Source organism: Leptonotus elevatus, chromosome 18 (genome assembly GCF_054856555.1).
Source record: "Leptonotus elevatus isolate MCC_2025b chromosome 18, RoL_Lele_1.0, whole genome shotgun sequence".
NCBI classification, from domain to species: Eukaryota; Metazoa; Chordata; class Actinopteri; order Syngnathiformes; family Syngnathidae; genus Leptonotus; species Leptonotus elevatus.
The window spans coordinates 15,972,129-15,994,678 of record NC_141256.1 but is presented as its reverse complement, the minus strand read 5'-3'; the positions used below and the strand labels follow the sequence as shown (position 1 = coordinate 15,994,678).

The 22,550-nt window shown below is 40.7% G+C and overlaps 4 protein-coding genes across 7 annotated transcripts; 2 read left to right on the top strand and 2 right to left on the bottom strand.

Moving 5' to 3' along the window:
- Positions 1–87: 87 nt before the first annotated feature.
- Positions 88–17,396, bottom strand: flvcr1 (FLVCR choline and heme transporter 1). 3 transcript variants are annotated; one of them, XM_086061262.1, is made up of 14 exons: positions 16,785–16,901; positions 14,419–14,583; positions 9,709–9,931; positions 7,331–8,231; positions 7,195–7,219; positions 6,750–6,894; positions 5,877–6,017; positions 5,355–5,422; positions 4,500–4,603; positions 4,137–4,247; positions 3,045–3,150; positions 2,786–2,900; positions 2,647–2,705; positions 88–1,680 (listed from the first exon to the last, which is right to left on the bottom strand). In XM_086061262.1, exons 4-14 carry the CDS (start codon positions 7,873–7,875, stop codon positions 1,603–1,605), a joined length of 1,497 nt encoding a protein of 498 aa, XP_085917388.1. In that variant the 5' UTR covers positions 7,876–8,231; positions 9,709–9,931; positions 14,419–14,583; positions 16,785–16,901; the 3' UTR covers positions 88–1,602. The 3 variants fall into 3 exon arrangements, with proteins under 3 accessions (XP_085917388.1, XP_085917387.1, XP_085917386.1); XM_086061261.1 differs by lacking the exon at positions 16,785–16,901 and adding an exon at positions 17,237–17,396 and having other exon boundaries at positions 7,195–8,231; XM_086061260.1 differs by having other exon boundaries at positions 7,195–8,231.
- spata45 (spermatogenesis associated 45) lies at positions 8,376–12,418 on the top strand. The gene is made up of 3 exons (XM_086061786.1): positions 8,376–8,387; positions 9,696–10,092; positions 10,411–12,418. The coding sequence occupies exons 1-3, from the start codon at positions 8,376–8,378 to the stop codon at positions 10,467–10,469; spliced, it is 468 nt and encodes a 155-aa protein (XP_085917912.1). The 3' UTR covers positions 10,470–12,418.
- Positions 13,138–14,632, top strand: nsl1 (NSL1 component of MIS12 kinetochore complex). Of its 2 annotated transcripts, none has more exons than XM_086061272.1 (6): positions 13,138–13,345; positions 13,717–13,799; positions 13,873–14,005; positions 14,119–14,173; positions 14,238–14,293; positions 14,382–14,632. In XM_086061272.1, the coding sequence occupies exons 1-6, from the start codon at positions 13,172–13,174 to the stop codon at positions 14,601–14,603; spliced, it is 723 nt and encodes a 240-aa protein (XP_085917398.1). In that variant the 5' UTR covers positions 13,138–13,171; the 3' UTR covers positions 14,604–14,632. The 2 variants fall into 2 exon arrangements, with proteins under 2 accessions (XP_085917398.1, XP_085917397.1); XM_086061271.1 differs by having other exon boundaries at positions 13,717–13,807; positions 13,872–14,005.
- Positions 17,397–17,876: 480 nt separating the features above from the next.
- Positions 17,877–20,494, bottom strand: atf3 (activating transcription factor 3). The gene is made up of 4 exons (XM_086061223.1): positions 20,335–20,494; positions 19,284–19,524; positions 19,074–19,181; positions 17,877–18,989 (listed from the first exon to the last, which is right to left on the bottom strand). Exons 2-4 carry the CDS (start codon positions 19,518–19,520, stop codon positions 18,669–18,671), a joined length of 666 nt encoding a protein of 221 aa, XP_085917349.1. The 5' UTR covers positions 19,521–19,524; positions 20,335–20,494; the 3' UTR covers positions 17,877–18,668.
- Between the last annotated feature and the right edge of the window lie 2,056 nt (positions 20,495–22,550).

The following is a 22,550-nucleotide window of genomic DNA, read 5'->3' as shown; positions in this document are numbered from 1 at the left end:
GGCGGCTTTATCCTGTTTCAAAATCAATACACGGTCTTTGTTGACGTTTTTGTGAGATTGCAACAAATGAGGCGTGACACGAAGACATTCACCATCAAATCGCTCGTAGTTTAATGACACAAATGCTTCATAGTAATAGTAGTCATTTGGAATAAAAGGTAAATAAATGTTGGGAAGCACGTAAGTGACTCCCCACAGCAGTTGACAGGCAACAACATGGAAACATTGAAATTGAATAACATCATCCGTCCGTTTCCACCACTCACATTGTGGTTAATAAATGAATGTTCACATATTTATGAGTTATTTGTTAAGTCAGTAACTTGGATGCCGTGTGTGCTGGAATGCACACGATGATTTTTTTTTTAGATCAATTTTACACATATGTTAAATGAACTATATCAGTGTTATGATTCCAGTGTCAGTAACAGACAGATTGAAACATGTCAGAAGTGTTACACAATTTAAAATCTTTTCAAATTCTCATGAAAAGAAAAAAACATTCAAATATGTATCATAAATAAACCTAATAAGAAATACTTCCTACTCGCTCAATGCCAAAATTAAATATGTTAAGTAAAAAAAAAAATCCTAAAATGTGGCGTTTTATTGCGTTTAACTCACTAATAAATAAAACTACAAATTTCAGAACAATAAAACTTTGCATATTAACATGCAAAAATACTAGGGAGCTCATATTCTATTAAAAAATGACACCAAACTATTCGTGAACGTACAAAAAAAATGTTAAAAAAAGAAAACTCCATAAAAATGAAACAAGCTCAACGACGTCATCACGCTGCACTTTTTTGGTTCATTTTTTCCTTAAGTCACCACAAGATGGCGATCGCCACTTTTCTCTCTCTCTCTCTCTCACACATACACATACGCCGAGTCAAGTATAAAAAGTTGTGCGTAGTAGATGTGTACATCGACTTTGTGTGTATGAAAAACTCTCGTCGCATTTCTGCAACATCCTTGCTATCCAGCTTAAAGTCTGTGCGTACTAGTAACCACTTTGTCTTCACGAGAAAAACAATTAAGCGCACCAGTAGAACGACTGCCTTAGCGGTAACATTTTCTCCATTACTAGTATCACTTTTGCCTACCAGTTGGACATTGAGGTAGTCTCATTGAATTGTTCCCCAAATTTGTAAGATGTACTCGTTCTACTAGTGCGCTTAATTGAGTGAGGACAAAAAGCGTACTAGTATCGTTCCAGAAAAGCAGACTGTGAATCAGCAGCCTGTTTCAACAGCTCTGCTGACTTTCTTGCCATAATCATTTTATTCTTGTTTTATGTTATAGATTGTTGTCAATGTGCTGTATAAATAAAGTTGAGTTTAGGCTTTGCATATGTTAACGCATCAAGCTTGGAATGACCAGACTGAAGTGGACCAGTCCCAAAACTCCGTCCGTCCGCTTCCCTCACCTTTGCCGCGCGTCCTTCATCCAGAAAACCGAGGGAAGCGATGCATTCAAGTAAACTACGCAAAAGTCAGCGCTCACCAACCGTCCACTGGTGCGACCGGCGTCCAGAAAGAAAGCACAAAAGAATTCCAAGGCCGCCTGGGGGTCGTGCGGGCCGTCGGGACGTCCTGGCTACAGTGACGTTTCCCTGGCAAAGCTGAGAGAAGCTTCCAGCTTGGGATTTTTCTCTGACGGACACTTTGTAGGAAGCTGAAAGGAACAAACGGCAACTTTCATTGACCCGCAACATAACGGGAGGGTTCCAAAAATATTAGCCACCTGGTCGTCCCTTAAAAAGATCCGTTAAAAATGCTCTCAAATGGATTTTGCTGTGAACGTGCCTGCCAGTCAACGAGAGACAAGCGAGCGTAACTGCAATGGAAAACGGATGAACACGTTTTGCGGGTGACCTGAGGCCCATTTGATTGGTTGGCGGAAATCGATCGAGTTGCCACATTTGTCTCAAGAGGAAAACGAGAGCCGCTCGGCCGCTCCGGGGTCGACGAGTCCTTCAACAGGCGGGAGACAAACAAAAGCGCAAAGTCCATCGTGGCATCTTAAGGTTGCATCCTGGGATACGCGCTGACTGGAATGTTGGCACACACGCGCCAGGGTGCTCTCCACCCCCCCCACCTTTTTTTTTTTTTACTCTTAAGCTTTCTGAAAGTACCTTAGTCATTTTCTAAGAATACTTAGTAAGGTCCCGACAACACGAGTGGTTCCATTTCGCTTGCTTGTTATTCAGGCAGCTTCATGAAGCCTCAAACCTGCGCTCGCCCCCTGGTGGTTGGCTGTATTCTGGTCGGGATTAGCGGCGTAGCAGAGCCCATATTTGAAATTGAAATATCGCAGACAACCATTTCATTGGCTGTCAAAATCATGATCACGATTAAAATGTGAATAATTGCGCAGCCCTTATTACTCTTCGGTCACTTTCAACCAACAGGCTCACTTTGGCTAAGGTTAGCTTGTTGGTAGCAGCTAGCTTAGGTTCTCCCCAAATGACAGAGATCTTCAGGCAACCAAGATGTCATACGTCCTTGATATCGACAACCTTGAGGAACCCTTCGAATGCCTCCACAAGGGAGCACAAACTGCTCTCTAGTTGACATTGTGACTTTATTTCTTTTTCTTTTTTTTGCGCGGCACATGAAAGAGGCGTGAAGGAATGCTTACCGCTTGTCGGTCTTTGCCGGTGTTGACGTTGTGTCGTTTTAGTTCGGACTTGATGAAGCCTGGAATGACAACACAGGGATGCTTGGCATTCTTATCAGATACACGCACACGCACACACACACACACACACACAGCGTACCAGTGATCACTAATCCCAAGAAGATCCACGCGCATAGGAAGATGTTTCCTGGCAACGGGTCGTCGTAATCGGTGGTCAGTTTCCCTTGAATCAACGTGAAAAGGATCCCGAATGTCTGCACACACAACATATCACCATGAAAATTGAGCCCGAGTAAATCGCACCAAATGTGACATTTTGAGTGTGTAGACTTTTTTTTTTTTTTTTTTAATCACGCAGAGATACGCATTTATTATTTGAACAAAACATGACTAAAAACCTGCGCCGAGGTGTTGAGGAGTCCGGACGACGTTCCCTCCGACTCCGGGTAGGTGATCTCCACGCCAAACTCAAAGCCCACAGGAAGATATCCCGTCATGAAGAAGCTACAAAACACAACCCGTGATTTTTTTGTATGCCCGCCCATCAAATGTGAAAAAGCAAACTTTACTGTGACATCACAAATTGGCTCATTTGCATAATCCCACCCTCACATCGAGTTTCTCCATCCAGAAAGTTAAGGTCACTTTGCCCCGTTGTGGTACTGTACGAAAAAAACCAGCACTATATATTATTGTACATTATTACGGAAGCGTATTGCATTCACTTGGAAAAAAAAGTCCTGTTTTTCTGACTAATTTTTGGGGGGAGCTCTGTTTTTATTTTATTTTTTGTTTTTATTTAATATTTTTTCCCCCTTTTTTTTTTAGTATTTTTCCTCTGTTTTTCTTAATATTTGTTTCTGTTTTTCTGAATATTTTTTTAAAAAGGGTTTTCCCTCAGAGATTAGAGAACAAACCACAATGCAGTTATACACATTCATTCCTTTATTGAGAGCCAGCAAGTAAACATGACCATCTTATTGCATATGAAGGTATGCGGGAAAGTGTCCGCTTCCGCTATTAGCGAGTCTGCAACAAGTCACTTGAAGTTCAGAGGTAAAAAAAATTACTCCAAAAAACAGAACACCAGCTCTATTTTTCAGAATAATATTTTTCCTGTTTTTTGTTTTTAATTTTTAAAAAAATCATTTTTTTGAGTAATTTTTACTCCTGTTTTTCTGAATATTTTTTTTACATAATATTTTTTCCAGTAAAACAGAAAAAAAAAAAAATGAAGAGAAAAAAAATACTAAAAAAAAAGCTCCCCCAAAAAATTCGTCAGAAAAACAGGAGTTGTTTCTTCCCCCAAGTGAATGCAATACGCTTCCGTACATTATAAAAACATGAACGTGAAGAAATAAAATATATGAGATGAACTAAACTAGATTCAAAATTGCGGGTGGATATTTGTGTCCATCCGCAATGCACGCGAGTTTAGTTGACGCGAGGATGTGGGAAAAAGAAAGTTTGCGCGATGAGGAGGTGTTTACCCGAGTAGGCCGCCCGTGAAGAAGACCACGTAGATGTTGTTGAGGTCCAGCGTGAAGGTGAAGATCAGCATGCTCACAAACGTCAAGCAGTTCACCAACAGCGTCGTCATCCTGCAGCGCAGACGAACAAAACCGCAATCACTGGGAGTGGGCCTGGATAGTTCCTAAAAACGTCCACTAAAGACACTTATTAGTGACTAGTGAGTAGGGAATGAGTGAATTTGGCTTTTTTCGTTGTTGATGAAATCAAAATAGGAAAGCTGATTGTCATAAGATATCAGGCATTTATTTTTATATTTTAAAAGTTTTTTTTTTTTTGCAGGTTCTTAAACACCAGATGAAATGTGCGCATGTGAGACCCACTTGTAGGTCTTGGTGTGGTCCAGCCACAGACCGCACGCGATGGAGCCCACCATGCCAGCCACCACCAACGTCAGCCCGATCCTCCCCGCGTTCATCTCTTGGTTCTGACCAACACAGAAAATAAAATTGTGTCAAAAATGTGTTCCTATGTGTGCGCGATGAATGAATCAATGAATCGTTAAGTGAAAACTGTCCAAACCCTGCGAATTTCAGCTTCTCAACAGTAATAAACTGCAGTCTTTTGTTAGATTAGGTGCTAATAAACCAAATTCAGAGGATTCAATGAATACGGATACAAGTAGTGGTGCCAATTTTCATATTATTTTTTTTAAAATTCGGTAGGAAATCCATCAGTGCTCGGGGCTTTGTCAGTGGGAAATTGGGATTATTGTATTGAAGATTATTCACTGATTTCTGTAGTGCTCCATGACACCGTAATAATCAATCACCCCCCCAACTAAGACAAACTGGTTTTCGAAGTTCACTGAGAATTAAAACATTCTTCTCACAAGCTTGAAATTTCTTTGCTTGCTTGTTGTATTGTTTGATTTAATATGCTTCTAAATGTATTGCCATCTTGCTTCTTGAGTACAATGAGTTTACGCTTGCCATATGAAATGCACTATACAAATAAAATTGACATTCAAAAGTACACTGATTTTGCTAAAAAATAAAGCTTTTTGTTTCATTTTATAAACTACTGAGAACCTAACTCCTAAACGACAAATATTAACTTTGAGAGCATTTTTGCAGGAAATCAGAATGGTCACAATGGCAAAAAAAAAGATTCCGTATTTTGGCACTTGTTTTTACAGTACACATTGAGATACGGTAGACGTCATATTTATGTGCTACCTCATAGCACGCCATGATCATCTGGTTGAGGATTGTCGACACCGAGTAGAAGGAGCCCGTGGTTATACCTAAAAAAAAAAGAAAAAAAAAAAAGATTCTTTCAACCCAAATGCTAACACAAAATTAGCACGTGTACAAGCATCTCGGGAGAATCTACTCATCTTTTCTAATAAGGGAAATAGTTATTTGTAACATTGCTCTTTATAAAAACAAAGTAATGACATCTTTAGAATGTCGAGAATGAAACGATTAATTCATGGTGGCTCCTTCCGGTAGAAGAGTTTCACCACTACCATAAGTGACTCAATAAGCTATTGAAAAAGGAAAAAAAATTCCCAGAAGATAAAGAATATATGCCTGTGAGTATTGTTATATTGTCTGTCTATATATGCCGTTCCACATTTAATTATCAATTGCTTAAAGCATTGTAACAAATTCAACAATTGCCCACTAGCTACCAAAGTGCATCGATCGATCGATCAATCCAATCGATCTGCCTGCCCACGCGTGGCCTTGGCTCACCGTAGCTGATAAGCAGCAGGATGAAGGCTTTGTTCTTCATCAGGTTGACGATGGAGCGGCGGTACGAGTAGTCCGGGGGCGGGCCTTCGGGCAGGACGGCCTGCGCCAGGCTGGGTGGGAGCGGCGGCCGGTCCTTCATCACTGCCACAAGAACACAATCGTATTTTGGATGTACAAACACAATTATTCATTTTTCATGTATTTAATTATTTTTTTTTAAATATAATTATTAAGTAATTAGTTTGCCTTCAATTATTGTTTTTGTAATGTTCGATGAAGAAAACGCCCCCAGACAAGCAAACTACACGCTGGAAGGTCAGAGCTCGGATTCAAACCCAGAACCGAGAACTGTGAGGCAGGCATGCTAACCACTAGCGGACTATGCTTCTGTAAACATGTGACATTGGTTAGCTTTTGACTTGTTTAATAAAAATAAAAAAAATGTTCCAAGCGCAAATAACGGCAAGCCGGATGTGCTGATGTCATACATTGTGCTTAGTTAGTAGATAAAATATATAATAGGATTTCACATACACACTTTTGTGTTTTTAGTACAACGTAATAGTCACACACGGAGCATAGTACAATACCAGCATTTGAAAGCTGTTCTCACATTTTGACTGTTAAGGCTGGAAAACCGGAACAGCAAGTTCCCATCTTATATTTTCATGTAATATAAACACAAGCCGAAAGTAGGACATGACCTAATAATGACACATGACTTACACATGCAGATACTTGGAAGGGAAAAAAATACTTTGATAAAAGTAAAAGTATAAATACTTGAGTAGAGCCACCAGGAAAGAAAATCGACTTGGCTACTTCCCACCAAGGTGTGTGTGTGTGTGTGTGTGTGTGTGTGTGTGTGTGTACCAATGACGGTGAGAACAAAAAGGGCGGTGGAGACGGCAGCAGTGCCATAGAACATGACGCTAATGTTGTGCGCCGTTAGCTCCACGTCGTCAGGCGTGTTGGGAACCAGCACGGGAGGCAACAGGAAACCGATGGCCACGCCCAACTGTGGAACACACACACACACACACACGCAGGCAATGTTTATGTGACAGTCACACAGATAAGCCGTTAACATGCCAAGACACTACCTGACATGAACCTTTGAGCAAGACACCCCAAGTTTGTATTTTTCTGAAACTTGCTGTAAAGTGAAAATAAAAATAGTTTGGCAACTTCACCACAGAAAAGTATGGAAAACTTAAATAAAATAAAAAATAGGAAGGGGGAAAAAAAAAAGTATATAAAAAGGAGTCGTCCCTCTGGATACCAGCCACGTGCGGCTGCGCATGCGCCCGTCGCTCACCTGGTTGCCCAGCACGGCAGTGGCGCAGGCGGTGGACACCTCCTTGGGTCCGAACCACACGGAGGCGACGCGCGAGGGCAGGCCGAGGATGAAGATCTGCGCCACGGAGCACACCACCTGCGCCACCATGGTGACGGGGTAAAGGTCGCGGCCCACGCTGGCGCACTTGAGCCACGCGCCGGCGCAGTTGAGGCCGGAGCCCAGCAGCGCCGTCAGACGCAAGCCGCGCCGGTCCAGGAGCCAAGTGGCCGGGAAGATGAGCGGCACGTAGGCCAGCATGTAGACGATGGACAGCCAGTCCACCTTCTCGTTGCTCACGCGGTAGAAGTGCGTGAACACGTTGGCCACGATGCCGTACTGGATCCACTGGAAGGCGTTAACCAGCGAGTACAGGCTGAACACGGCCAGAACCGCGAACCTGTGCCAGTACAGTTTGGTCTCGGCGCGCCCGACTTCCGCTTCCTCGTCATCATTCTCATCTTCCTCCTTCTTCTTCATCGGCTGAATTTCTCCGTCGGGCAGCATCGCGTCGCGTTCGTCCGCAGCCTCCTCCGCCGCGTCCCCGGCGCCGCCGGATCCGGGGCTCGGTTCGAGCGCCCCCTCCTCCAGCTCGGTGATGCGGTCGGGTGGCGAGGCGGCATCCGCGCGAACATGCTCCTGCACCAGTTCCGCCGCCACCATCGCACGAGCTCACTTTCGTTCTTTTTTTTGCTTTCGTTCTAGTGCGCCGGAAGGAGACGAAGAGGAAGGGACATGCTTTCCTCGTCACGGCGGTCCCGCGAGTGAGCAGACACAAGTTCCCGGTAGAGGAGGTGCGCCTTTATCCTTTGTTATTGGAGGAGGATGGCCCCACGCCGCCTCAGCCAATAGGAGAGCTTGGCTTACGAGTCACCCAACGATGCGTAGCAGACGCGCGCGCACGCGCACAGTTTGATGGAGGATGGATCAAATAAAGTGGACATGATTTAGAGCATGAGGGGTCTTGCACCTGCGGCTTTGGAGACACATGCGCCTCTTTAGCCATCCTCTGTGGCTTCCTGTGGAGCGCAAAAAAAAAAAAAAGTATAATTTTTTTTTTTTTTTTACATATTAAATATAAATATTCTTCAAATTAATTAATGACTTAGGCAAATACAAAGAATAAATAAATATTATTTAAAAAATAATCAAAAAGAGACGATATGTATGAAAAAGTAAATACATTTAAAAAAGCGTCCATAAAATGTCCCAAAAGAAAAAGCAGAAACTTACCATAAAATGACCATGAAATTGCCTTAAATGTCAGAGAATTGAGAAGAAGAAAAAAGCAGAAAAGAAAATGTTCAAAAAGGTCACCTAAAAGGTCCAAAAACAAAAAAAAAGGCAGAAAATTTGCATTAAATATTTTTGGAATTGCAAACAACAACAAAAAAGTCAAATGTCCCAAAACAAAAGAAATCTCGCAAAGGACAGTAAAATGTCCATAAAATTGCCAAAAATGTCAGAAAATTGCTGGCAAAAAAAGTCAAATAATGTAAAAAAGAAAAGAAAAAGGAAATACCCATAAAATGACCAAAAAAGGAAGAAGAGAAGCAGAAAATGACCATATGTCCATAAAATTGCACACAAAAATTAACAGGAAGGCAGATAAGTATAAAAATTATGAAAAACAAAGTATGAACAAAAAAATACAACAACAGAGAAGAAAAGTAGAAGAAAATGAATCTCAAATCTCAAAGTATTGGATGCTGCATATTTTTGTGTTATGGTGCAGCTCTAATGAGCTCTTGGGCTTTCAGTACATAAAATTGCTGAGTTAGAACGTGGAGTTTTTTAAACTAAATGCTCTGAAAGGCCACACACGCCTCAGTGACATTCAATTCTTCCTTTGTTAATATATTGTGTAATTTAAATATAGGCCTATCACAATACATTCATCCATCGCAATGTCAGTGTCATTTTTGCAGTCAATTTGATATTTTTTATTATCCTGCAGGATTCTGAGGTGATCATTTTTTCACACAGACTATACGACCCCCCCCCCCCCCAGCCCTGTTGTGTAGTCTACCTAATAAAGTGGCCAGTCAGTGTATACATCATTTAGCTGTAATGCACTAATCCTAATCTGCATCTCGACCGAGAAAAGCCTCCCGACTGGCTCATGTGACGAGAATCCTTTGAGATCGCCGACGAGGCCTTGGGAGCTTGGCGGCGTGGCGCATGACAGGAACACGCAAGTCTTCACAAACGACAACATTCAGAAGGTTTCGTGTCCAGGAGCAAAATCTGATTTCAATGGATTTTTGTTTTGCCCATTCACTCAAAATCGAATTCAATTAATTTGCTTTGTTTTTTTCCTTTCTTTGGAAGCTTCTTCAAACCGTTTTGTGAAATGACCCTTTTTTTTTAGTTTTATTTTAGAGTAGTGTAGCTGCAAGTAATGATTATTTTAATAATCAATTTATCCGGTGATCATTTTTTTAGATTCATTAATGAATTTGATGAATAAAATAGACAAATAGATAGAACACCTACTTCAAGTAGAGCAGAGTGGCCAGTCGTTCCCAACGCAAGATCTTTGGAGCGTGGCTCCTCAAGTTTCCCGTCGCCACGGCAACCCCAGCGTCCCCATTGCACTTACACGCCATCTGGGCCGGCAGCTTTCCCAAATAAACACGCGCAACATGGCGGAGGCGCTCCAGGACGTGGACGGGCGGCGGGAGACGTGGTGCCGGGTGGAGTCGGACGCCCGCTGCGCCTGGGAACGAGTCCAGAGGAAACATTATCGAGCGCACCTGCGGTCCAGCCCGGCGCTCTTGGCCGCCATGACGGGCGGGCCGCAACGGGGGATGCCAGGCAGGGGGCATCCGCCGCCCGCCCGCCCCCCTCAGAGACGCCATTTTGAAGAGAGCTCTGAGTGTCACCTTGTCATTCCCTGAGAAACACAAAAGTGAGGTCAGTGAGGTCACAAAAGGCAAAAAATCTCAATCAAAAATGACATTTTTGTGGCGATAACGTCGCCAAACTGTAACTAAACGAGGTCCAAACACAAAAGAAGTTCCTGAGGCAATATACAATTCAAAATGTGCTATTATTCCAGTTGTTGTTGTGAAAACGCCATACACCTGTTTGCTGAGTTTTTTTTCTCCAAAATTCATACTTTGCTCCCCCGACACTAAATCTCTTCAGATTCAGATTTTTCTTACTGGATTTTTAACCACTTGGTCTCTCCTCCAGATGATTCGCAGCCGCCGTGGAGCACCGGCGACTCTCCGCATCGGAACGCCGCACGCTGACTGACCTCTGGCACACAAACTTTCCTCAGCGTGGCAGCGTTCGTTCCCCCCCCCCCCCGTTCACACGCCGCCGCCACGCTGATCCTTTACAACAACATCACACTAAGCCGCATTCCTCCCGTGGCTCTATATGCACTATAATGCGTCAGAAAGACTACCATCATAACTTTTACAACAGTAATCTGATTACTCTGCCCCAAGCCCCATGACTGATATGGTGTTGTTTGCTATGTGCGGGTGTAATTATTATTTTTTTAAATCTAGGACTGGACCTTACAATAACATTTAAAAAATGTTTTTCCCACAAATGTGATTAGATTTTTACATTACATTTTTACAGCCATGTTAAACTCCAATTAATCAAATCATCTCTACCCTATGTTAAACTGAAGCAATGTGACACATAATGATGCTATTTATATAATAAAAGTAGTAAGAGGGTAATTTAGTTAAAAATGCTCATTGGTCAGAAGTACTGGGATAACTTTGGGTCACTTGCAGTAGTTGTAAAAGTCATCTTTGTTTGTGTCTGCATGATGATTCTATACTGCCCCCCGGTGGCCACGTCACACCAGAAGCAACTGCAATGAAATCATCATGACGCTCAAAACGTTTGAATTCTTTGCTTGTTTAATTATAGCGATAGACCGATATTATTTTTTCAGGGCCGATACCGATTATTAATTGCCAGGAAGGCCGACAACCAATATTTGAAGCCGATATTCATTTTTAGTAAAAAGGGGGAAATAAAATTGGCGTAAAAATTTTTAAAATACAAATGCCAATCTTGACTTTGTTGTAATGTCTTGAAGGCTGTTTATTGAACAATTTTTCAGAATTTTCCAAATGTAGATTTTTTTTTAAAACAGACAATAGAATTCATTTTAAATTTATACATGAAATGTTTTGGGGGCTCCCAAGGTTATCAGTAAATCTTAAAAAGTAAAATGGAAACTTAAACAAGTAGATACTATATCTTTCTCGTTGATTTTTTCCCCAAAATTAAAAAATACCTGAAATCTTAAACTTTCACATTTCTTTGTTTTAATGTCGAACAGAACAAAATGTTCTGAATGTTCCCTGGATCAGCAGAATATTTTATAAAGTTAACTGAAAATTTAAATAAATAGTAATAAAAATCTTTTAGAGTTACTTTTTATCTGCCGTCCGAAAAAAAGGCCAATACCAATATTTGTCAAAATGCCCGATATTGGCGCCTATACCTATTTAATTATGTTATTACTATTGGTAGGCTATACGATTTTATAAAGTACAATATTGAGTGCTATTTTGCTTATTAAAACACACACGCTGGAGCTGATTCATTATCTTTCCAAATTCCAAAGTTGATTTGAGACGTGAATGCTGGTGTGCACACCGTGCCCACATGGGGGCGGTATAATGCAGACAAAAACATGGATACGGTCAAAACTCCTGATTTAATTTGCAGTAATGAGAACATGTTAGCAAAACTGAGAACAAGCTGTTTTGAGCAAAAACGAGCTGGCTGTTGTTTTAAAAAATATATGTTTTTTTTTTTCACTTATCAAAACGGGATTTTTAAATTCAGTCAAACCAAAACTTCAAATTTTAACCCGAGTATCTGTAATTCTAAATAAGTGCAGTTCTCACGATGAGGCGTTTCATGTTAGATGAAAGACAACCTAGATGAAAAGTAAACACACCTTACCAGGGCCTCACGCATACAATTACAACATTCAACCCTTCAACTGAATGCAGGTGCTCATCTCCGACATTTTAATTCCTCTTTTGTCCCTGTCGCAACAAAAGCAGAAATGTCACTGTCATAACAATTCCAAGAAGCAAGCATTCCTCAAACACTTGAGATGCTCACTCAAATACAAACAACTCGTATCTCAAATCAATTTTGCCCATTCAAATGAATGGGAATGCAGTTAATCTGTTCCAGCCACCCACCCAAAAATAATAACATTTTTTTGCCATGTGTTATTGAAGAAAGAATATAGTACTCTGTTTACAAAAACATATTGCTACATAACAAAATAGGATGTAAAGAATTAAACACTATGTCATATGGTGATGTTCCACAGGGTTCAATTTTGGGCCCCTGCAGTTTTCATTGTATTTGCTGCCCCCGGATTCCATCTTAACAGAATGGTATTTTTTGACAGTCTGATGATTTTTACTCCACCATGTATGCTACTTTATATGCAGCATTGTTTTTATTTTTTTAAGAGCTCTAAAAATAAACTTCAGTTGTGTTTCTTTCTCATTATGCGTTGACATTATGCCAGCAGACTTAAAACAACGTTATGTGGTTGTTTTATAAACACAAGATGTAATTCTTTGTTTTTATGTGTAGTTTGTTTGACAGTAAAGTTAAACTGGGAACGGCATTAAACAATTACTGTACTGTATTTGAAGCCTCTTTTTGGAGAAATGTTTCCTAGTTTATTATCAAGTTCATACTTGAATACTCAAGTCTGTGAGGAGCAGAAGACTTGGTAATGCGAATAGGACCGCGCTTTGTCTTGGTGTTTTGCTGTATTCGTTAGACTTCACAATAATAATAATAATAATAATAATAATATATATATATATTTATTTTTTATTTTTTGATGCGCGGAAAAAGTACAAGTCTGTACAACGTTCCTACACGGAACCTTCAATGCGACACAACCCCGGAAGTCCGCCGTTCAAAACAAAACACGGCGGCAAAAATGGACGCGCAAAATCGATCCGAGACAAACGAAGACTTCCGAGTGCGGGTGACGTCCAAAAAACAAGTTATCGGACAGATAAATCAGTACAAAGCTATTTTAAACGACGCGCTGGACGAACAAACGGAAATTCCGGAAGATACCAAGCAACGTTTACTTGAGCAGCTGCTGGCGGTGAGTTTTAGGACGCGCGTGGCTCGCAAAAACGACGTCAGTTTTCGCTCCAAACTACGTGACTTGCAGTAGGCAAGGCAACGAAAAGAAACTTTTAATGACTTACGTGTGGAAGCGTTGGATGCAGGAAAAGAGTTAACTGTAAATACCCGGATGTTGACGAGACAGCCTGTTGAATGACGGGCGTCAACGAACGGTACTCAAACCAACGCAACTTTATTGACAACAGTCCGAATGACAATAGACGGTATAGAGGAAAGCAAATAATGCCCACATACTCAAATTAAAATAAAATGTAATAAAACAAAGCAGTCAATTGAATACGACATGAAAAGTTTTCAGCTTCATTTAATGTGTCATTTTGTGTGCAGGATTTTGAGGATGCCGTTCAAGCCAGCGTGTTGGTGAATGGACAGACGTGGGACGACGCTCCAGACGACGACGACGACGACGACGACGACGGTGAACAACCGCCAATATGTGCACCATTGCCTTTCGGGCGCACTAAACGATCTTTCTGTCTCAGATGTGGACAAGCTGGCCGAGCTGGAGGACGAGCTGGACGGCGCCATCGTGGGGATGACGCAGAAGCGACGCACGCTCCCCCCGCAAATCCTGCGCTCGGCCGTACATGCCCTCAAAATGGAGAGGCAACTTGCGGTGGGTGTCACCTGCACTTCCTCCCTCCCGGGGAGATGTGACCTGCTTCATACCTTCGCTTCAAATGACTGGCGTTGCCTCTTTTTTTTTTTTTTTTTTTTTTTTTTTTTTAGGATTTAAAAGGAAAAGCAGTCAAACCTCAGCAGAAGCTCACAGACACTCTGACAGGTAACATACACACACACTCGCACACACTACACAACAAAACAACCTACTTGTGTTCTGTGATCAGAGATCCTGCCACATCGGCCATCTGGACTGACAGAACACACCATGCAAGCCATCAAGGTATGATATCACACACACACACACACAGACAACATGCACGCACACACATCCAAACAATGTGTGTGTGTGTGCGTGTTGTTTCTTTCAGTCCATCCGCACGCTTCAGAATCAGGCCGAAGGCTTACTGGAGTTGATCAGCATGAAGACCAGTCAGGCGTCGTTGGCGGTGCACCAGGAAGTGTTTGGCAGCAACCAATCGGAAGAAACCCCGCCTCCCTCGCCAAACTCCGCCCAGTGCAGCGGGGAGCGGCTGTTGGTCCGACGAGACGTGCAGGACGCCGTGGCCTCGGCTGGATATGTAGAAAAATAAAACCCATGTAAATAAAAGTTTGTATTTCAGCATGTTCTTTGAGTCGTTTTGGTTAAGCTTTTGAATTTTAAAGCCGACAGACGAATACGGATATTTAAATCCTTTTTTCATAAAACAATACTGAAAAAAACAATATATAATCGCTGGTCTACTGAGCAAACGTAATTTTTGTGATTTTACATGTAATTTACATTTAAACCGCAAGAGGTCGCCAAAGACGGAAATATGAAAATTACAGCACTCATGGTGAATTTCCCTAGGGAAAAGTTCAGATTAGATTTTTCTTTTCTAAAATCTGCAATTAATTTTGATTGGATATCTGGACTTTATTTGTATTTTTGTCTAAATATAATTTCGAAGACCTTTTATTAGTTGTCTGCTGCCAGGTTAGCATTGCAAAAAGATTCTGTTTTTAATGATTTTACCTGGATACATGAAGAGTCAACAAATAAAACTAGTTAATCTACATTTTCTACTTTTTCACAAAATAAGATCGTAGAAATGTTAATAAAGCTATTTTACATGTAATTAATTTACATTTAAACCGCTTGAGGTCGCCAAAGACTGGAATATGAAAATAACAGCGCTCCTGAGTGAATTTCCCTGAAAAATTCTGATTTTATTTTTTAAATCTGCAAATAATTTTGATTGGATATCTGGATTTTATTTGTATTTTATTGCCTAAATAAAAATTTGAAGACCTTGTATTAGTTTCATTTTATGGCAATTACGACATCATTTATTTTCCAGCTGATACAAAATCAAAATTATTCATAAAACCTTACCGTTTTTAATCATAAAACATCAAGATTGGATACAAGCTTTACATCCATTTATAAAATGTATGTGATTATTTTAATAAAACCTTCCAAATACTAGATTGATGCGAGGAAGGATACGTAACACCTATTTATAAATTCGTATTTTCAATAAAAGTACATTAACATTAGATAGTTGTGTCACAATTAAGGTAAAGATAAATTATTTAAAAAAAATAATAATAATTTTGATGAACGTATCTTAATTTGACCTCGGTCACGTTGCAGTGACACTTCCTCTTTGCACCATCGTCATCATCTTCTTCTTGCAGACGTCAAAAAAAATAAGGAAGTTAGCGCAGCCAAAAGGTCAACAGAACCTTGGCAGAAAGTTACTTTAGGTGCTTTTATTGTTAACTCAACAGTTTCTGTTATTAAACACAGTATGACAATACCACAACACTTATTTTTGAAAGTTTTGTCCAAAAGCCTCCAAGAGCATGTTTTAGCATTATAGCTAGCACGTGCTAAACGTGCGGCGTGCTCAAGTAACAACAAACAAATGTTGAATTAAAGTTGTTGTGTGTCAAATGTAAATTCAATGTCATTTATTATGTTTACTTGAGCGCAGTGATAAATCTTGAAAGTGTATTTAGCATCCTAGCTAGCGCACACTAACCTCAGGAAAGTAAAGTGTGTCTTCTACAAGTGTTTCGTGTTAGTTGAAATGTTTAGCTTCATGTAATTTAACTTTATTTACAACATTAATTATTTTGATTCTTTCAGTTATAACGCATCCATGAAGTATGTTTTAGCATCATAGTTAGCGCATGCTAAAAACATTTTTTTTTAATGCCGTCAAGCCGTGACAAATGTTTCAAGTTAGTAGAAACGTTTGTGCTTGAAACGTAAAAATAAATGTGATTTATTAAGCGTCTTTTAAAGTAAGTTAATGTTGGTAATAAACCTTATTGGAAACACATTTGAGCTTCGTAGCTAACGCATGCTGACATCATAAAAGTGTAAAAGAGAACGAACAAATGTTTGATGTTAGTTACGTTTGTGGTTTAAATGCGAACGCATTAAATGTCATTCATTTGTCTTATTTTAGGGGCAATTGAGCCTCTCGGTCGTAAATCTCAGTATCATATTTTAGCATCGAGCGCATGCTAACATCATAACTATGTCTTCAAACAGCCATTTCATATTAGCATATGTTTAAAGCAATTTCACTAATAAATCTCTTTTCTATTTTTTTTTTTCGTTAACTCATTTCAGGAACTCTGGTTAGCCTCCGAGCTAGCTTGCTCATATGACTTGATGACAACCTCTTCTATTTCTACAGTTGAATCCCGCACAACTTCCTTTTTTTTAAAATTGTATTTAGTTTTTGGTGTGTCAGCCTTTGGAAACGATGGCTAACCTGCTACGCTGCCATCCTAAGGTTGAACCTTGTGACAATGAGGTTGCTTCAGGCGCCTTGCCTCCATTTGTGGCTGACTTGCATCATCGTCGCCGCTGAGAGAATGACTAAGCACGCTGTGCGTGTGCGTGTGCGTGTCCTTTGACCTTATATTAGCCACGTGCCAAGTTCAGCCTTGTCAATGTTTGCCAGCAACAGGAAGACAAAAGTTTGACAAGTTATACAAGCCGCAATTCAGGTGTCAGAGGATCGGGTGGGGCGAGAGTTTAGTTGAATGCGAGCTTTGATTTGACCAAAATTCGACAGAGAACGCGACTCGAATTTCCACTTTTCAGAATGTACTAGAACATGCAGAGTAGCGATATTGGTCCTTGGCTCTGTTGTCGGTGATTAGAGGCTACAAGCTACAGCTAAGTGCTAGCATGCTAACACAAACAATTGATGTGACTCACCTTTTCCTCTTGCTTTCACTCACATACGTGCCAACAAGAGTTTGCAGGTAGAAAGAGTTCTTTTAGAGGGAAATCAACCCCCCCAAAACTGTTACATTTGTGGAATTTGAGTTAAGCAGCAAAATCCAGCCATTTTTATCCATCTCAGGCGGGCGGCCATTTTGTCACTTGCTGTCGACTGAAGATGACATCACAGCTGCTCAGGGCTCAGACAACGACCAATCACAGCTCACCTGTTTTCTGAAGCTGAGCTGTGATTCGTTGTTTCCCGAGACCACCTCAGTCGACAGCAAGTGGCAAAATGGCCGCCGCCTGAGATGGATAAAAATGGCTGGATTTTGCTGCTTAACTCATATTCCACAAATGTAACATTATGAATGTTATATAGAATGTCGTGTTTAGACGAGTGGGTTCACATATAACATATTATTGTCAAGGAATGTTTAAAGTCGACTTCCACTTTAAAAAGGACTGAGTTAAGAAACAGGAAATGACGTCGCTATGGCCTGAGTCGCTACAAACTACTCAAATTCTCACCCGCTTCAGGCAAAACAATTTGATTTATTTTAAGGTACTGCCAATCTTAATAGTTGGTTTCTAATAATAAAAATCCACCATGACCAAAACTCAAAACTTTTTGTCTTGTTTCTTGTTTGTCATACAACTTTTTATTAACCAAAGTTTAAAAAAAAACAAAAAAAAAACAAGCTGGTCTCTGACCTGCTACATGTTGAACATATTGGCTCAAAGCTCCAATGGTCACATGACCGAACATATAGTACAAAAGTGGTATAAAACAAAACATATTTGTGTAGCTTTACCACACACACACACACACACACACACACACACACACACACACACACACACACACACACACACACACACACAACCCGTGAGGTGCCACCCAGTAACACACACGCATGAAACCATTGTTTTAGAAATGTAGCCTTATCAGACATTTTGTCGACACATCACAAACAGTAGCCGTTAGCTCGTATGCTAGCAGACTTGAGATGTCGCTAACGTCGAGTTTTTATGGTGTCGGAATCCTTACGACTCACTCGGGACGCCGCTTGTAAAGTCCTGAGAGGTTACAAACAACATTTAGCAGCATTTTGCGTAGCATACGCTATTGACAGTTTACTGTCATTCTTTAAATAAATACATGAAAAAAACAACAACATTTTCTCGCTCAGCTTCTTTGTGCATCGCTGAGCAGGAAGTATTTGTACAACAGTCACAGTGCCATCTAGTGGACATGGCACACAAAAAAAAAGTGCTCCAGCTTGGCCTTGGATCGGACAACAACGATTAAAAGTCAAGTTTGTGATGCAGGTGACGTCGTCCAATCAGCAGCTTGGGATTGTGCGCCCCCCCTTAGCAGCGTTGAGGACCCGCAGTACCTCTCAGGTGAGATTTTGCCCGCTCGTCACATGGAAACCGAACACTCGACGTGATCGAGGCCGAGCAGCCTGCCGGCGTCCAGTTCCGGGGCGGCGGCGAAGATGGAGCCGGCGGCGTCGCCGATGGCGAAGAGGGACGTTTGTGCGCAGCCGGAACTCGGGCCGTCTTGGAGGTGGCGCACGAAGAGGTCGGCCATTTCGTGGTCGGGGGTGTGTCCGATGTGGGTGCGGACGATGCAAGTGGGCCGGTGCTGGTTGAGCATGTAGGACAGGTGCTGCTTCTGCTGGTTCAGAGCTTTGATCTGAGCTTTCAGGTTGGTGTTGACGCTCTCCAGCTTCTCGGACTCCTGCCAGAACAAAATGGACGCCGACGGTCAGGTTGACTGAAACCCTCCGCTACGAACGGAATTACAAACAAACTTTGAACGTACCAGCATTAAATAGTCCGTCTTGTCCTTCTTCTTCTTGCGGCATTTGGCGGCAGCGGCTTTGTTGTTTTCCCGCCTTCGCTTCCTCCTGTCCGCCTCGCTGAGCGACAGCTGTTGCCATGACAACAAAATAGCCGCAATGACTTTATTGAAAAAGTTTGGATATGCCACCGAACAAATTCAAAATGTTTTGGCGTCTGTAAATTAACTCACCCGCGTCTTCCCTCCCAGATCCGAGCAGGAGCTGGCGCCGTCCGAGCTGAAGTCGGCGCAGCCGGCTCGGTCCAGCTCGCGGTCGGCGCTGCCCGTCAAGTGGCTCAAGTCGTCCAAGGACAGCGAGCCCGGCGGGGACAAGCGCGGGACCGGGGACGGATGCGGGACCGGGGACAGGCGCCGGACCGGCGACGAGCAGCTGACGTCGGCCAGCGTTGGACGAGAGTTATGCAGCATGACCCTGCAAACGGCAAAAAGTCGCATTTAGCCGGAAATCGAGGCCCATGGTGACCGATCACGTGTGTCGCGTGACTTTGAGCACATACAAAGATTATAGTATACAGTTATTATCGTTGGGTTAGTTAGTCGTTCATTTCCCCCTGTTTAAGCAAGGCGTTAATATTTAAACAGGACCTACTGTTTTGCCAAAATAAAACTTGATGAGACATTTTTTTAAGGTAGTAAAAAGTTATTGTTGTTCAACTTTTAATGTCAACATAAAAAATCGATCCAATCAACAGTTCATCAGTGCTGAAACTGAAACTGCTTTTAATTTAAAAAGAGAAAGTGATAGCTTGACTGAATGATGAAACATAAGATCTAAAAAGATCATTAATAGATGACAGTTCACCACAGTTGACATGTTAAAAGGGAGTAGAAAGAAGGACAACAACTTTTATGTGAACATTGTTATTACTCATACAGTATACATGCATATATATATAATTTAAAAAATGACAGTTCAAAAGAAACATTTTCCTTCAGGAAGAAATAGGTCTGAATGATGAAAATAATGGAAGCCGATTTTTACATAGAATAACGTTCACTGTATTTAAGGACACATAAATACCGAATGTGCTCCAACGTAAACAAAACACCAAAAAAGTTGGGTTAGCTTGAAAACAAGGCGATTTAACTAAGTCATAAATACATTCAAATGTGATCGCCATTATTGTTACTATTTAACTCGTTCTTTTATGGCTCACTACGACATTGAAGCCAAACAAAAGCGCTCCCACAAACAAGAAAAACGTTTTAAAAGTCAACTTACGTGTGTCTTGAGTGCGATCGAGTAGCCGAAGTGTGTGCGAGGTCTCGCCAGCCGGCTGGTGCGCGTGTGAGCTGAGCTGCTCGCGGTTGCGTCACGCTTATATGCGCGCGCACGCACACACCCGGGGGCGGGGCTTAGTGACGTGTAAATCGCTGCGTCATGATGCAATCCAAGACAAACGCGAGAAGCTCCTTTCATTTCTTTTGCTCTTCTTTCTCTCTGATCTCGCTCAAAGGTTTCACGTTTAGGAACCAGCGCTGAATTAAAGAGACACAACAAAAAGTTGGAAGATTACAGAAATAAATTGGAGTTTGTATTTGTTATAGGAAGAAACTACGAGTAGATATTAGCATTACAACTTATTTTTATTTTAACGCTTGTAACTGCCCCCCCCCCCCCCCCCTCATATTATAACTGGTTATTACTCTTACTGGAATATTCTGGCATTATTCTTAATCTTTCATCATTACAATGTAATATATATTTGTGTCATATAATTAGGACTTACTTCAACAACAAATAGTATTTGAAAACTACTTCTCTTGCGGCACTACTTTTTTTACGTTTTACACATTTATTCTTTTAGTATTTGTAGTTTATTCTCATAATGTAATTTTTTTTAATTTATTTAGCTAAACATATATTAAATTCATTATTTAATTATTTAAAAAATTACAATTTTTAAAAAAACTATTTTTATCTGAGTACAATTTCATACTCTCATAAGGCATGTTCTCACAAATGTTATATTTTCCTAAAATTGCAACATTAAGACTCACTAAAGAATCACTTCATTCTTGTAATACAACAAGTACATTGGCTGAAGAAATGACAACTTTACTAGTGTAACATTTCAACATTGTCACCTTACATTTATTCCAGCTTTTTGTAATATTCTGCCCTAATTGCCCATTTTGTGACTTTTTGGCAGCCACGTTTTTACGAGTAAGTCGCTCCTTTTCCGCACGATCCAGTCAATGACATCACCCTCATATGATATTTATTCATTATGTTTCATTATTCATTTTGCTGGCAGGAGTAAACTGGGTCGTTGGCTTCAGGTGATGTTCACCTGATTGATGTCAATCACAATTAGGATGCGAGAGCGCTGACTCAGCACCTTTGCTTTTTTTATTTATTTTTTTGCGGTCATGTGGAAAAAAATAAGTCTTGGAAAAAAAACATGACACGAAACTTTAACATGGCGGAAAAACATTCTGTCAAATGCTGTGGGCGTTTCTGCTTAATTAGATAGAACTGTTAATCAAATATCAGTACTTTGAGCTGGAAAAAAAAAAAGAATGCTACTTCATGTAGCATCTTGATGATATTTACATTGACTACATGCTTGAGCTGACTAAATATTTCTGCTTAAAGCCTCCGGTGGCTGGGTTACGTCCTACCAGGTCATGATTGTTTAGTCAGACTTAAAAAAAAAAAAGAAGAAAAAAGAAAAAAAGACCATTCTCTGCATGAGGTGTGTGCGCTCAGGGCAGACAATGAGGCACTCTAAAGCAGCCACACCAGTGGACTATCCTAAGTAAATGCTTAAGGTACAGGTAAAAAAATAAATAAATAAAATAAAACCATGCTGGGAAGTGCTGAAAGAGTGATGACCCCAAACAGGAAGTAGTTTGGCATTTTGACCCCGAAAGCATTTCGAGTAAGACGAAATGTTGACAAATGTCCTTGTGTCACGGCGTGATGTCATTTGGAAGTTTCTCAACTGGTCTCAGGCATGTGTGAGGATATTTTTGAACGGTCAAGGTGAAAAATAGAAACAACAGTATTACACATTTTACTTTCTTAGTAGGACACTAATTAAACAAAGGAACAAGAAATTATTATAAAAAAAAGTTACAAAAGTAAAAAAAAAAGTGCAGGTTTGTAATCACCATGTCATCGTCACCAAAATAGAAAACATAAGATTCTAGAAGGCCTTCTGAAATAAATGTGTCTTTAGATCTTTTTTTAAATGACAAAATAAACATAACGCGTGAAACTATTTACAAAGGAGGTGCACCACAGGGGTTCTATCTGTGCACCTGTTCTTTTCCATGACATCAAGTAGAAAATATAACAAAATTCAAAACAATTATTTTCATTATTACATAAGTGAATTTATTTTAGCACACATTAGGGAACTTCTGAGTAGTAAATTTTAATATCAACATTTAAAAAATAAAATTTTCAAATGTACAAAAAATATTTTAAAT